The 13,999-nt window shown below is 39.0% G+C and overlaps 1 protein-coding gene across 1 annotated transcript; it reads right to left on the reverse strand.

Moving 5' to 3' along the window:
- Positions 1-12,155: 12,155 nt before the first annotated feature.
- LOC105038309 (NDR1/HIN1-like protein 10) lies at positions 12,156-13,358 on the reverse strand. Its single transcript, XM_010914073.3, has one exon. The coding sequence runs from the start codon at positions 13,183-13,185 to the stop codon at positions 12,331-12,333; it is 855 nt and encodes a 284-aa protein (XP_010912375.1). The 5' UTR covers positions 13,186-13,358; the 3' UTR covers positions 12,156-12,330.
- Between the last annotated feature and the right edge of the window lie 641 nt (positions 13,359-13,999).

A 13,999-nucleotide genomic window follows, 5' to 3' on the forward strand; every position in this document is an offset into this window, starting at 1 on the left:
TATCGCCAAGTTAATCTCTATTTATGCGGAAAAGAAGCCAGGTTACGACAGATACTTGGACTGACAATGTGGACTTCACATAGAAGGAGAACTGTGCTCGACTAGTTCACCGGTTCACGTACACCATCAGCCACTGGGCACGCCTTCAGACAATCTGATCGACCACAGTGGTCCCTCGCTGTATGCACCATTCGGCATTCCGCACTGTTTCTGACAGGGTTAAGTACAAATAGGAAAGAAGCAACACATGAATCTCATGAAGAAAGACAGACAGCCGACCTGCTTCCTGTGGCGTTCCTAATTCCATGGCCAACTCTATGATCATCTGTCTAATTTTTTTTTTAAAAAAAATTATGCCAAGGTCTACAGGCCGGTTAATTCAAATCAGTCAACCAAAGAGGCCAAGGCAGACACATGTTAGGTGACTTCATCCTTATCAGATGGACGAGGAGGAACAATGAAAAATTATCTATCAGCAACCTACCATACCATGAGCTGTCTTTGCTACAAGGGTCCAATCTTGACCTTGTGTACAAAGCAGCAGCTTCTAAGAAATGCAAAGAGGGGCAAAAAACAATGTGTATGATTGTATGGTGCCTTCCCCCCCCCCCCCCCCCCCCCCTCCCTTGTAAGGAATGATTGTGTGAAGCTTTTCTTTTAGGGTGCAAGGGGGAAGTCTGCTGGTTCCAATCCAAAGTGTCTAGTGTTAGAGCGAATTGTTCTATTGCAAATAATTGTCTGGTGGTATACATTTTTCCAACAGCCATATCCTTTGTTTGATCCATTGCTTTTCCCATACGCATTTCCTACCCCTTTAGCAGGGACCACAAATCATGGCATTATTATTTTCTGAGACGCACCAGACACGGGTGCTACAGGTACCATTAGATATTAACTCTGTGGTCCTAATCAAAGAAGGGGGGGTAAAATAACAACTTGCAGCACCAATAGCAGTGTTAGCAATATTCTACCTCACAAAGAGAGGGCAGCGGAGCAGTATGATAGAAAACAAATCAGCCGACAACCTCACACATCATGACATGGTCCTAGATAAAGATTACGGTCCAAGCAAAGCTTCCACCGATCTCTGTAATCATGATATTCTAGGACAGGAATGCACATTAGATGATCATCAGTTTGGACAAAATCTTAAACACTGGCTCAGAGGAGGCAAAGGCCTAACATGCAGTGGTGGTAGTCATGCCAAGTCTGAGAGACTACAAACTTATGACCACCTAGAATAGGTTACCAAAAGGATCCACCAGCTGAGTCCATGGAATGGATGTCGTCACTCATCAATCAGAAGAGATTGGCATCACATCCTCCCCCACAGAAAGAATGTGACTCGACCACGTAATATGAATCCTCATCCGTACAAGCTTGCTTTATTTTTGGATGCTTCCCAACCTCCGCATCCAAACAAAGAAGCGCACCAACCAAGCACCCTTTTCTTCTTCCAAGGTATTATTTCCAGGGATCAGCTTCAACCTAGTCACCGGACAGTTGTAATGCCATACATGGAAGAATGCGAGAGAAGGGATTCTCTGAAACTCTGAACACCTTCCACGCATCATTCATTTCATGTGTTACCAAGACATTGCTACAATATAAAACAGGGAATAAGTTGAGCATATCTTTTCATTGGAAGGTGGATCACGTTGGTTGCTTTGGCACTGTACTACTATCAAATCAAGCAATTTGAAGCAGCCTACTTTCATAACTTTTTTCAATAAAGGCTACTTGGTCTTATCTGTACAAGGACCAGCCATCTCAGTGGACTTCATAATCCTCGACCCTATCAGAGGTTACTGGTAGTCAGTAGATTTCCCATAACAACATCGCCGACCAATTAAACCTCACATCTCAGATGTTGTAACCATCAGATCACAGCAAACAACATTTATGAAAATCATCTTACAATACCACTCCATCAAAACTTGAACTTTATTGACAGCAATTTTTTTTTTTAAAAAAAAAATGAAACTCTATTGATACCACAATCTGTTGCATCTGAAATCGGTGAGTAGAAATATTCTACTACTGTTGTTTACTCCTATTGTTGATTTTTAAACTCCAAGTATAATTATACCTTATTCAACTGGGCCTCCATCTGTAAAATAAAAGGCATGATCTAAGAAAAGTAGGGCAAAGCTTGAAGAGAAAATACATCATTTGCCAGAATAAAGAATCAATACATCACTAACCCACGACCCCTACCTTGTGACAAGTGTCCCTATTGTAGCTGTTAGTTCTGGGAGAGGTGGGGTTTTGCAGGGTATAAACTTCTTGCCATTGGTGCTTCATCACCCATGATCTATTAAGATTTCTAGTACCTAAAAAGCCCCATCCAGTTTTCCACTTTCCCTGGTTGTCAAGAAGATGGGCATCCTGAAGTATTTCCTGGCATAAAGATGGGGCTGTGTGCTAGTATGAAAATCCCAGCCAAAATTTATGCTTATGAATAGAAATCCATGATAGACCAGTAAACCCAAAGAATATCCTTGCTAACCACCCTATCACAATTTCCTGCAAGAGAGAAAAATTGACATGCCATTCTGCCCGCTACCTCTTGTAACCCAAGTGAAATTATCACAAGTAGGACATCTAGAACCTACCCAGCCTAAGAGAAAGGAGCTTCTTTTCTAAGAATACAGCAAGCAGCATGGTCCAGTGTTCTTTAAAGAAGATGGATGACTAAAGAAGCACGAACCACATAGACCATCAAACTAAATGGAAATTTTCATCTTTCTTGAGTCCTAGCATGACCTGGCTAGTATGATGCCAAGTGAAATGGTATCCCCCCAAGCCAGCAATCATCAATTTCACCAATAAATTGATGTTTGAACTCAAATATCATACCATACAGCAAGTTAGAATATGTCCGACAGACAACAAAAGAGACACAAAAAACATGAAATCCACGTTCATATTCTTGGTTCTTCACAATATACTTGATTTTCAATTGTGTGTTCCTCCTTAACTGTGACAACAAAATTCCATCAAAACTTTAGTTAACATGTTTATTTGAACCTCAGTATCAAAAATCAAGGTAAGGACCTACTAGCTGCTGCAGTGCACCACATACCTACACAGGTTACTGGCTGGAACAGTTGAAAATAATAAAAGCAAGGCAGAAATAAAAACACCTCTTATGCTTGGGACCCAGATGTAATAGACCGATCCAGGACTAGTTCCCACACAAATTGATCTTGAGGGAGCGCTGGGTATCAATTCCTGTTGGCCAGCATGGAACTGGCATGTGAATCATTCTGAGCAATGCCTATATGCACATCAATTCATGGAACTTAACATGACGTATGTCATCAAGAAAATTAAGAGGCTCCCTTTGTAGTGTTTTATCTATGCCAAGAAGCTTTCCATATGATTGATAAGAAAATGACTTAAGATTTGAGAGTATCGAATAACAAATCCTTCAGAAATAACAAGGATAACATGTGTCATTTCTAAAACATCGAGAATAGATTTTTCATATCTTCCCACCACAACTATGTTGTGGCAGCAAATGTAAATAATACCTACAAAGAAATCCAACAAGTGGGTCCCTCAGACATCCTATCACAATATAGGTGGTTGACTAGATGCATAGAATGTTTGTCAATGCTGACTTCCAAAATGCTGATACATAAACATCTTCTGTTCTCCAAGGAAATGTTTAAAAGTTCCCTGAACCTCTACTACTATCCCAAGACAGAGTGCGCTACTCTACCTCAGAAACAATATCTGTCTCCTGAGTATATAGTCAAAAGTTGCACCTAATGATAACAACCAGAGCTCCTCTTCTTAGGTTCCTTCAATACAAACAAGAAGCCTGACCACATGATTTATGAAGAAGTTGGACACCCATAGACTGAGAGCTTTATTAGGACAAATCAATTTTACAAAGGCACATGTCACTGTTCTCAAATCCTGCTACTAAGCAACTGGTACTGCAGCCAATGAAACATTATTCACTAAATAACCATCATCCATTAAAATCATTTAATAATCTAAAGCCCCTCCCCCCACCTCAAAGACAATATCTAGAAGAGTAGATACACCAGTAACATCTGAAAATGCATATATTAAGATCAGTATTTTTTAAAAAAAAAACATTCAAAGATTACTTTACAACTAAACTATCTAAGCTGTTTCACCCAACATCAAACACTATCTAAGAAGCCCTTAGTCCTTATTACCCTTTCCCTCCCTTCTTTCTCCATTTTTTATTATTTATTGAAGCATATGAACAGAAGTTGGATCTCATTGCAGCCAAGTACGTTATCATGGCAACCTTAAATATGTACTGCATAGATGACATCTAACAATCATCTCTTTGAGATCCCACCACCTCTTATGGTTGACTAGGTGAAGATACATTCACAAATGCTTGCTTCCAATAAAGACATTAACCAAGATCTGTTTTTAGAGCATATACTCACGAGTTTCACCTTAAAAATAAAAGTTGAAGGTTGCTGAAGGATCACCATCCCCCATTTTTTATCCTATAGCCACATGTCCATCTGTTCCAAATTTAAACCATAATCCACTAGGCGTGCACTTTCTGGAACTAGACCCTCTAAAGCCCACAACTACCATTTCTAAAACATATAGGATCTAGGAGGTCATGGGGTACAAAACCAGATTATTATACCCTTCAACTTTTCAACCCAATATCTAAAATTTGTAAGCCTGACATCCCGCAATTTTGTCTTGTGAAAAGTCAGAATATACCATAGACCCAAAATTTGTAGTGAAATAGCAAATATATATTCTTTACTACCACATGAATAGGTGAATACAGCTTTTTTAACGCTATCATCCAACAACCCCACTTCCTGCTCTTGTCAATAAAAAGCTGATCTTAGATGGAACATTAAACAATTTCATTTCACCTCATAAAAGAAAGTGGAGGAACCTCTCCGCACCTTGCTGGGAAGGCCACTACAACCATGCATGCAATCTTGCCAAACTTGAGAGATTTGTAATGACCTTCCATGCGCATCAAGTGGGAAAAGGTCAGGACCTATATCTAGCATATCCAAAATGTACATGAGACTAAGGGTGGCAATTAGGTCAGGTCGGACCATATAAGAGTTGGTCAGATACAAGACAGATAAAAAATCTGTCAACCTGAATCCATCATGTTCACTAAATGGACAAAAAATTTACATCCAAACCTGACCATCTTATTAAACAGACAACCTAACCCAATCTACAATGGACTGAATTAAGTTAAACGGGTTAAAAGGTCAAGCATCGCCACCCCTACTTGAGACTTAAAAAGCCATGTGAAGTTGGCCAGCATCCCTAGTAGTTCACTTGCTCTAGCCTGCATCTTGGTATCCTTTCGTAGAACCTCTTCTTATTAGGTCTACATAAGATGTCTCTTTGAAAGACCCACTACTACTTGGCCTATCTTGCATGACCTTCCAAGATTTTCTGTGATCGATCTATGGATTACAATTGTCGGTCTAGATGTGTAAACAATAGTATGATTAAGGGCCAAAATAATTGCAGAAGCGATTGAAGATTATATAGCTTGATACATTTGGAGTTAAAAAAGATTTATGATATTATGATCATGAACACATTCATTGTATTGTCTAACATGAACAAATGAAAAAACATTCATCTAACACCTCCCTAAGCCATTGCAAGCATGTTATTGGTGCTACATCGCATTAGAACACCCCTAATTGCAGCTAAGTGAAATGACAAAAGCTTCAAGCAATCAATCGAAGACAATCTTCGAACAGCCAAGGTTGGGGCATACCAACTCGTGTTGGGTTGAGACCAGCACGAAACAAGCCTTTGACTTGGTTTAGGGCCCGAACTGGCATGAACTGACCCGAACCAAGCTAAACTGTTTGGTTTAACTTGATTCAAGATGGTTTAGACAGTTTGGCCAGCCATTTTGTCTCAATAATAAAGAGGGAGGCAGGGAAGGCCTTTTGTGCCTTCTTTATTCTTCCTCTATTTTTTTTAAAAAAAATCACAAGTCAGAAAATAGCAAATTCTTGCTGCATTCAGGCCAAAATCGAGACAAGATCCCTCTCTCCTTCCCTCTTGCTCTGTATGTATGTGTGTGTGTGTGTGTTGAGGCCCAATATAGCCCAAAATAGGAAAAATTATGAAAGGCCATGCCAAACTTCAACATAATTTTATGATATGTTATAGATCTAAGGATGATCTATGCATATCAAAGAAAATCATGATTTTTCATTAATCACATACTTTTTATACTCAAAATATTTTTGAATTAAAAATAATAAAAAAAATCTACCAAATCGATAGCATGTTTAGGGGTGTGTATGCTACTTGCTACCTCAATTTGGTAGCAATTTATTTAAATTTGAAATACACAAATTCATGGTTTAAAAAAATATGTATACATTACCCTTAGTAGGTCACTACACTAATCCAAATTAAAATTAATTTTCTAGATATTTATAATTTAATATTAATTTATTACTTAAAATAAATATTAAAAAAATAAAAATAAAAAACTAGTATTATGTATAGATAATGTAGAATTATTTTGTGAAGTAATTCAGCAATTTTGATCCACTTCACAATAATTTCATATATGATGAGGATCTAATGATTGATTGGCTTCAGGGCCAACAATAGCAGTTAAGCTTGATGAACCAGAAATACCTCCTTGATTGGCTAGTTTTATAAAGTTGCCGCCTTTTTCCTTTGGAAGACAAGCAAGAAGGGAATAAGCCTAATAGCTAGGTTGTGATGGATGCACAGGTGTGCCATCGATGTCGGATCAGTTGGAGAAGAGGATGATTGAAGTAAGATGATGAAAGTAGCATATGTTCAGGTGCCTTGGCCTTCAATGGCTTTTGCTGCCGTCATATTGCTCGTTCAAAAAAAGATGGATAGGATAGAATGTAGTCAGGACGACGGTTGAAGTAATTTACTATTATTGCTACTCCTAAAGATAGTCTTACTAGTGATCTAAGAGTGAGATAAAGTAAAGAAAAAGATAGGCAAAGATAAACTGCATTCATTGATGTGGCGAAAGGTCCTTGTAATTAGACTTACATCCATTTATTTATGCTAGAAAACAAGCAATATTGTAATTGCCCACTCAACGGCAACAATCCATGTTTGACCTCTACTTTTGATGCTTCTGGCACATGATGCTAACTGTCCCCCATACCTATGTTGTCGTAGCCGACCTCTATTTGGCATGTTTTATAGTTGTTCATCTCGGCCATCTCTCCTTATTTGGCCAACAACATGACCCTTCAAAGTTCAAATTGATTCAATCAACCCCCTCTACACCACATCTGTTCACCTCAATCTCTCTAGCAACCTTTCCTTTCACCGATCCTTTTGATGCCCTTGAAAGCTTTATGCCCTGACTCAAGATTTAGAATCCCTTTTTAGATTCTATCTTAATGCCACCACATGTACAATACTCTTGAGGCATCAAGATGTGGTGTAAACACATAGTAAGAGAGGCTACTATGGATGTAGAACAATGGGCACAACGATATATGCCACACTCACATCCAACCAAGCAAACACAGAGGCCAGGGGAAGCAGGGGAAGCCGATCATCATCATAGGGCTCCATATCCCAAATGTCCTCCCAACGCTTTGATAGAGATGCTAAGAAAAGGCCACCATGGTACCTAATCTAGCCAAACAAGAAGGACCACTCAAGGTGGTGGGCCCAATCGAACCACTCAGCAAAGCCAAGTAGGTAAGGGCATCCACAGAAAAAAAACTACTCCTTAGATCAGCAAAAAAAAGAAAGGAAACTACACTTAAAACTGTGGACAATGGATGAAAAGTCTACTCACTTTAATTTCAAGATCAACAAGCTCTAAGATGATTGGTTGCTTAGATCATCTCACAATACATGTGGTGGTAATAATGATTGTTCAAGAAATGATGCATCTAATGGACAGCAAGCTAGCAATGGACATAGCACGGGTGCATATGACTCATAGGCCCATGGTATTCAATTCATCGATGAGTAGCAGTTCACTCATGTCACACTGCATATGAATCACGATGCATGACCTAGTATAGCCCGTGGAGATACGATTGCATATAGAAGAAGGGCTTCTCAAGGTCGTTCGTAACATAATGCTACGCTGCAAATGATCTTGTATGTAAAGTAGGATCCTAAGATATATCTTAGATCCGAATCATAAATCAGACTCTATTCCACACAACGAGGCTACAATCTACATGGATATCCTTCATCTGAGGTATTGTATTCAAGTGCTACTACTTTCCACAGCCTCAGGTCAGATTCGCTACCTCAATATTTGGATAGCCAATCCAGTATTAGGCAAAAAATCAACACTATCAAGGTGGCTCCGGGAGGTGGAGCTTATTGACCACATGGTTGGATAACAAATTATCCGAAAAGTTGGAGTAATATACCTAGCCCAAACTATAACCAAGATCCCAACATCTATGAGGAACATAGGTATTCTATAAAAATTAAATATACTTAAAATCCACTTGCTATATTGTATGTATATTTAATTATATACTAATCATGCATTCAATTATGGTACAATTACATTAATATATCACGTATAGCAGCTTTGTTGATCATCGAGACCTATCCAACATAAAAGCCATCAAAACAAATCCCAAATTAAACAACCACAATCATTAAAACAAACATTAAAAACTTAAAAAATGAAGCAATAAAAATGAAAAAACAAATAAAATAAAGGAAAACGGTGTATCCATAATAGGGACACCACTGCATACCACATATTGGTAAAACACCAAACTAATAGCATAGTGAACCAGTTGCCAACTGATATAGCATCCGGTATTAGTTAGGTGGTCCTTGCTAGGGCATTCTCATGATCTAAAAGATGATTGGGAAATATATCTTCCCACTCACTCCTATCCTAAAGAGCCCTTGCACATCAATGAATTCTTGTCCAAGCATAATAAGTCTCCCAATATTTGCCCACAAATGTTAACAAGTCAAAATTTCTCCAATGAAAAATTAGGCTCTTGAACAAGGTTCCCCCAATACAATACTAGAGAAGTGTCAATAGATTGGAATTAGTTGAAGATTTACCATACATTTGTTTAAAGATAACCACATAAGTAACAAATTATGGAGCTGAATGTGATAAAATAAATGCTACTAAGATCTTATACTGGACACCCTATTTTTGTACCTAAATGAAAGATGGTCTTCCTAAGCCAACACCAAAGAGGTCCAATAAATTTGGAGAAAAAGTTATTCAAAAGCCAACCAAATAATCACCTTTGCATGACTATAATGGTCGTCATTAGAGTTATAAAAATCACATCATCTTTGGCAATACCATGCCATCCTAAAATTTCTACAAGTTTAACTTAAAATCTATATTTCTAACATATTAGCCCTATGTGGCCCGATCAGTTTTCTTCACAAAATTCTAGTAGGAATGACCTTAGTATGTTTTATAATGGCATTTGAAGGCTATGAATACTTTTTACCTTGATCCTCTATTAACTGAAAATCAAGGGACTCATAATCAACCAACCTCCTCAATGAAAACAAATCTAATATGCAATAACCTTATTCAGGTCATTTTCTTAAAGCACTTTTTACACCTTACAAGTCACAAAATTGAGGCAATTCATAGCTGCATGTAAGTAGACTATCAAAAGCTTCATGTCAATCTCTAATAAAAGATCTGCCAAATTTCTTTAACTTAATTAGATGATGTGCTTTCTAGTTTAGTGAGATGTCATCATAAACTCCCACAAGATGTTACAAGAAGTGCTATTCAAAATCACCTCTCTACGCATGCAAAATTGTCATCATTTATTCATCCACAAGCCCTAAATGTTGCTGACAATTTTTTGAAGATCAGGTGTAATAATCCAAACTTCTCCAGCACAAAAGGAGACTCTTGTAGGTTCCTTCACAACCAAGAGCATAGTCATGCAAAACAAAATGAATGCATTCCCTTAGTCTTGGTACATTCTTGAGCTAAGTGATATTTTATATAAGTACTTCTCCAATCGTCCACCTTTTCCTGATGTTTACTACTGTCCACTTTGTTCTTGCACCATGTGGTAATACCTCTTGAAAGGCAACTATTAGGACCTGAACGTGTCATCCATAATGTCCCCCTCTTTCACCACATGTTGAATATCCCCAAAACCAGGCATGGCTTTGCTGATTGCTACACAAACTGAAGTTTAGGTGATGATCGTTTTGCCTTAGCAATTGAAATCTGAAAACCTTTACCCTCAAAATCAATTTTGTGCCTACCTTATCTGAATAATGTTTAAGAATCAAGGCTCACAGATCATTTAGCAGTACTGAAAAAACAATCTCTTTAATTAACCAGGTAAGAGCAACAATGGTGGTGGACGTGAAATGGCACCTCACACCTCACTGGTCCTAAAAAGTCATGGCCAAATACCAAAATAGGGCAATAAGAAAGAAGCAAAGAAGTAATATGACCATGAAATTTCTTTGCAGCAAAGGTATTTGAAGAAGAGATACCATGAGATCTTTCTGTCTTCGTGTGTGCTTTTAATTTTCTTTTTGGTTGTTCACACTTATTGAAATTTTAGTGAACATTAATGGAGTTTTTGCAGAAAACTTAACATGAATCAAGTCGTCAAATTATTCTCAGCCTATTTCGCCCAAACAACTATCAAGCCAAAATCTATCATCTATTTTCTAGATAAACCATACTTACATCATATGATCTATGATGCATTCCTCCAATTTATTGGAGAAAACCCAATTAACATAAAAGGCTATTAATAGTTGTATTATACATCAACTTTCTCTCTTTCAGCAATAGTGGGATCAACAGTTTTGAATGTTTACATATGGATAGGACTAGAAAGGAAGGAAGAGATTAGTTATAAAAGAAACAATTTTGGAGAAAATGGAGTTACAATACGAATCACATATTCAATTGAAGAGATTCAAGGAATCACATATTGGATTGAAGAGATTCAAAAAATCACATATTGCTATAATTCAGTATATAATAGAGACTGCAGGAGTGAATGCCTATATAGACTTCATTGGGGGTCCACAAGATATTTCTAAGAGGATTTTATGTGCTTTCCAATCAAATGGACCCCAGCCCGCTTCTCGGTTATGCCCTTGCCTCTAGAATGTAGATTTCTCAATAATGCTAGTTGGTGTGCAGAGCTGTTGTGTCAAACAAGCATCATAAAAGATATTCTAGACTTTGGTTGACCACCTTTGCTAAATTGTTAATTTGATGATAAAATGAAGTAGGAAACATAAGCTTTTTGTACCCATCAATGTCCAAAAAGTTTTATAGAGATTGGTTGCAACCTTTAAATAATAGTTTCAGGTGATTGCAAACCATGTAAGGAAGCCACCTTCCAAAACAAAGATTATCAACCATCTAATGGCAGCATCAGCAACCTTATTCTCTACTTTTGGCTTTGTGAATGCTGTGGAGTATTCAAAAAACAAGTCCAACTTCATTTAGAAGTTGAAACAACTCAAGTTCTTACAATTGGAGCAGATTATGCGCTTTAATAGATGCGATAGGGCCCCTATTACCTGAGAGTTTACCCAAAAGTTGCAAAATTCTGCATCAACAATGGGATTCCTCTATGTAGCATTGAATATTTTCTCACCTAAAAAAGCCATCAGAGTCCTAGTAAGTTGAACTACCGTGATTCTAATATGGCAAGGCAAATGACAAGAGTTTTGATCATGCACCACTTGATGTTTTGGAAAGTTAATGGCAACTATGGACATTCCTGCACACCGGATATCTGGCTAAAACCTGATATTTTCAGCCCACTCAATGCCACACCATATATGATATATGAATCCTAAAATCATGACCCTCAGCAACAATGCCCTATCAAATTTCAATTGTTGCTGTAAAACCTCATTCCTCAATGTCTCAAAAGTGATGACCTTTCTCATTAATAGGAAACATCACAATCAATTATGAATTATGGATACACAACAAAAACCACGAATGAGAGTGAAATGCACGATTCAAGGACATGCTAAGGTAAAATAAAATCTCACTCACACTAGACCAACTAATTCACAGACGAGAAAACGTGTCGTATGAAAAATGTTTAAAGGAAAATAAGAGGGTCAGGGAAAAAAAAAAACAGTCCTCAAGATGGCCTACATGCCAATAACCATATTGAATCTATCTCCTGGTGAGCATTATCCACGTTAAAATCTAGTTTAAAGGATACCAAATGTCAGACTCTGTCAGCATCGACACCACAGATAATTACAATATCATTTCCACTCCCTATACCATTACCACTCTCAAGATGATTTGAGAAAGGAAGGGAATATCAACATACGTACTCAGAGATCAACTTCGCACCGCTTTGGCGAGCCCACCAGAGATCCGACGGTCGCCGTCCCGTTCTTGAACCCGATGGAGACGTCTTCGCAGTAGACTCTCATCAGGTGCCGCCTCGTCCTCCACGCCCCGGCATTGAACCTAACCCAGGCCCAAACGCTAACATGGAAGTTGACGACGCCATCGTTGCGGCCTCGATCGGCGGCGATCCCCTTAGCGACGTCGTCCTCGACATACTCCGCCGCAGCAACGAGGTGCGCCCGGACGGTGGTGGCGTTCCCTTTGGCCTGGTAAAACGGCGGAAGCGAGGTATCGGCGATGTTGTCGGATCCGTATAAGACGGCAGCTTCGACGCTATCGTAGTAGATGCCCATCTTGTGGTTAGGGTTCTGGACGGAGAGAGAGATGTCGAAGTCGGAGGAGAGAAGCTGCTGGGGGGCAGAGAAATTGAAGGCGGAGACTGAGGCGGAGGAGACAGCGAAGGCGGGGAGGCGGGGGCGGAGGACCAGCCAGATGATGAGGGTAGCGAGGCCCATGAGGAGGAAGAAGGCGACGGCGATGGCGAGGAGGCGGCGGAGGAAGCGGGTGTGGGGGAGGATACGGGCGCCGAAGGGGGGCGGTGGCGGTGCCGCCCCGTTGGGGTAGTGGGAAGGATAGTAGGGGGCGGCGTGGGGCGGCGGTGCGGGGTAGGGGTAGGCGGTGCCAGCGGTGGGGTAGGCAGCGCCGCTGGAGGGAGGCGGTTGGGTGGAGTAGGGATAGGCGGTGCCGGCGGCGGCGTAGGCGGCGCCACCTGCGGGTGGCGGGTGTGCGGCGGGATAGCCGGTGACAACCGGTTTGGGATCGCTCGCCGAACTCATAGCTCGCTCGAGAGAGAAGGGTATTGGATCGCGTTAGAACAGAGAGGAATCGAAAGGGGGGCGGAGGAGGAGGAGCAGCGCCGCGTTTTGCAGTAGATATATAGAGAAGGATCGCGTATGGCGATGAGGAAAGCGCGTGGAAGACCTATTGCTTCCCTAAAAGGGAGGGGGTGTTCTACCCCAAAAAAAAAAAAAAAAAAAAAAAAAAAAAAAAAAAAAAAAAAAAAAAAAAAAAAAAAAAAAAAAAAAAGTGAGTCATTTTTTTTTGGAAGATATGTTTCTTTCTCTTTCTCTTTTCTTCTCTTTTCTTTTCTTTTCTTTTAAATAAACATGCCCACTCACAATGATTCATCAGAATCAAAATCAAATACCATCAGATTATATCAAGATACCAAAAATATCCAACCAAACTCTGCCAATCACAATAAATAATATCATCTGATCCGATATTTTAAATCTCATGAAACAAAGATGTCTGAATTTCTTCAAAAAATTAGATATCTCATTATCTTGTACCTTCTTTTTTTTCTTTTTTTTATTTTTTTTTATTTTTTTCCTCTATCTTCTTTTATTTTTTTTTATTTTTTTATTTTTATTTTTTTCTTTCTTTATTTTTCATTTTTTTTCTCTTTTTTCTTCTCTCTTTATATATATGGATAAATTTTGGAGTCTCGAACCCATTACAATTCTATTTTTTCATAAAAATAAAATGAGACAGTCAGAAAATCCTTCATCCTGCTAAAACGTAAAAACTTAATCTAGTCCACCATGCTATTTACTTTCTAATACATAAATATTGCATAACGAAGCATGC

This window comes from Elaeis guineensis, chromosome 1, assembly GCF_000442705.2.
Source record: "Elaeis guineensis isolate ETL-2024a chromosome 1, EG11, whole genome shotgun sequence".
Lineage (NCBI taxonomy): Eukaryota > Viridiplantae > Streptophyta > Magnoliopsida > Arecales > Arecaceae > Elaeis > Elaeis guineensis.

Coding starts and splice junctions, on each gene's coding strand:
- LOC105038309 (XM_010914073.3), bottom strand. CDS start 13,185: ATGAGTTCGGCGAGCGATCCCAAACCGGTTGTCACCGGCTATCCCGCC.